At 31.7% G+C, this 945-nt stretch overlaps 1 protein-coding gene across 1 annotated transcript; it reads left to right on the top strand.

Moving 5' to 3' along the window:
• Window positions 1-63: 63 nt before the first annotated feature.
• On the top strand, window positions 64-734 carry Tsp_15020 (ATP-dependent RNA helicase Dbp2; the record flags this gene model as incomplete). The annotated part of the gene is made up of 3 exons (XM_003366728.1): window positions 64-236; window positions 402-574; window positions 640-734. Coding segments are annotated over 3 exons (441 nt in total), but the record flags the coding sequence as incomplete, so codon positions are not given.
• Between the last annotated feature and the right edge of the window lie 211 nt (window positions 735-945).

Genomic DNA, 945 nt, shown 5'->3' with positions numbered 1-945 from the left:
ACCAGGGTTTGTTGATTAAAAAATGATCTGTTGTTTATTTTTAAAATTAATTTTACTTTATAGCCGGATCGTCAGACAATTATGTTCAGCGCCACGTGGCCAACCGAAGTGCGTGCTCTGGCAGAGAGTTTTCTGCGTGATTATGTTTTTGTGAACATCGGTTCTTTGCAATTGGCAGCAAATCATAATATTGAACAAGTGGTTGAAATTGTTTCCGAATTTGAGAAACACGAACGGTGAGCGGTGATTGTTGTCTTTGTTTTCTGTTATATATATATATATATATATATATATATATATATATATATGTATGTTTCCATGAAATTTAAATTATACGTTTTTTTTAATTATAAAATTGAAGTTATAGTAATGAAAATTGGAATAATTCTTTTTCATTTTAGATTATTGAAATTACTGCAAGAAGTTACAAAAGACAGCGATCCGAAAGTGTTGATTTTCGTTGAAACGAAACGAAAAGCTGATGAATTGACTCGTTGGCTTCGTCAGAAAGGTTGGCCAGTGTTGTCCATTCATGGTGACAAAGCACAAGGAGAAAGAGATTGGGTTTTGAATGGTATTTTGTTTTTTTTAATTTTTGCATTGTTCAAAAATATTCATACAGTTTGGGTGCATTTTCAGAATTTCGAACAGGAAAATCTCCAATAGTCATTGCAACTGATGTCGCTGCTCGGGGTCTTGGTAAGTTGATCATCATTGAATGTTTGAAATTTTAAAAAACAACAACAATACAATTATATATTATTTGTATTTATTATTATTATTATTATTATTCCTTTTGTTGTTGTTGTTGTTGTTGATGATGACCATTACAGTATTAAATTTGTTTTGTTACATTGCGCTGTAATGGATCTCTTTGCTGCTCTCAGTGTGCCCGGATGATTTCTGCTGCGACAGTTGCCAAGTGACTTTTGTTATATTTTATTT

Source organism: Trichinella spiralis (genome assembly GCF_000181795.1).
Source record: "Trichinella spiralis strain ISS 195 chromosome Unknown Scfld5510, whole genome shotgun sequence".
NCBI classification, from domain to species: domain Eukaryota; kingdom Metazoa; phylum Nematoda; class Enoplea; order Trichinellida; family Trichinellidae; genus Trichinella; species Trichinella spiralis.
This window is presented reverse-complemented; position numbering and strand designations above follow the sequence as displayed.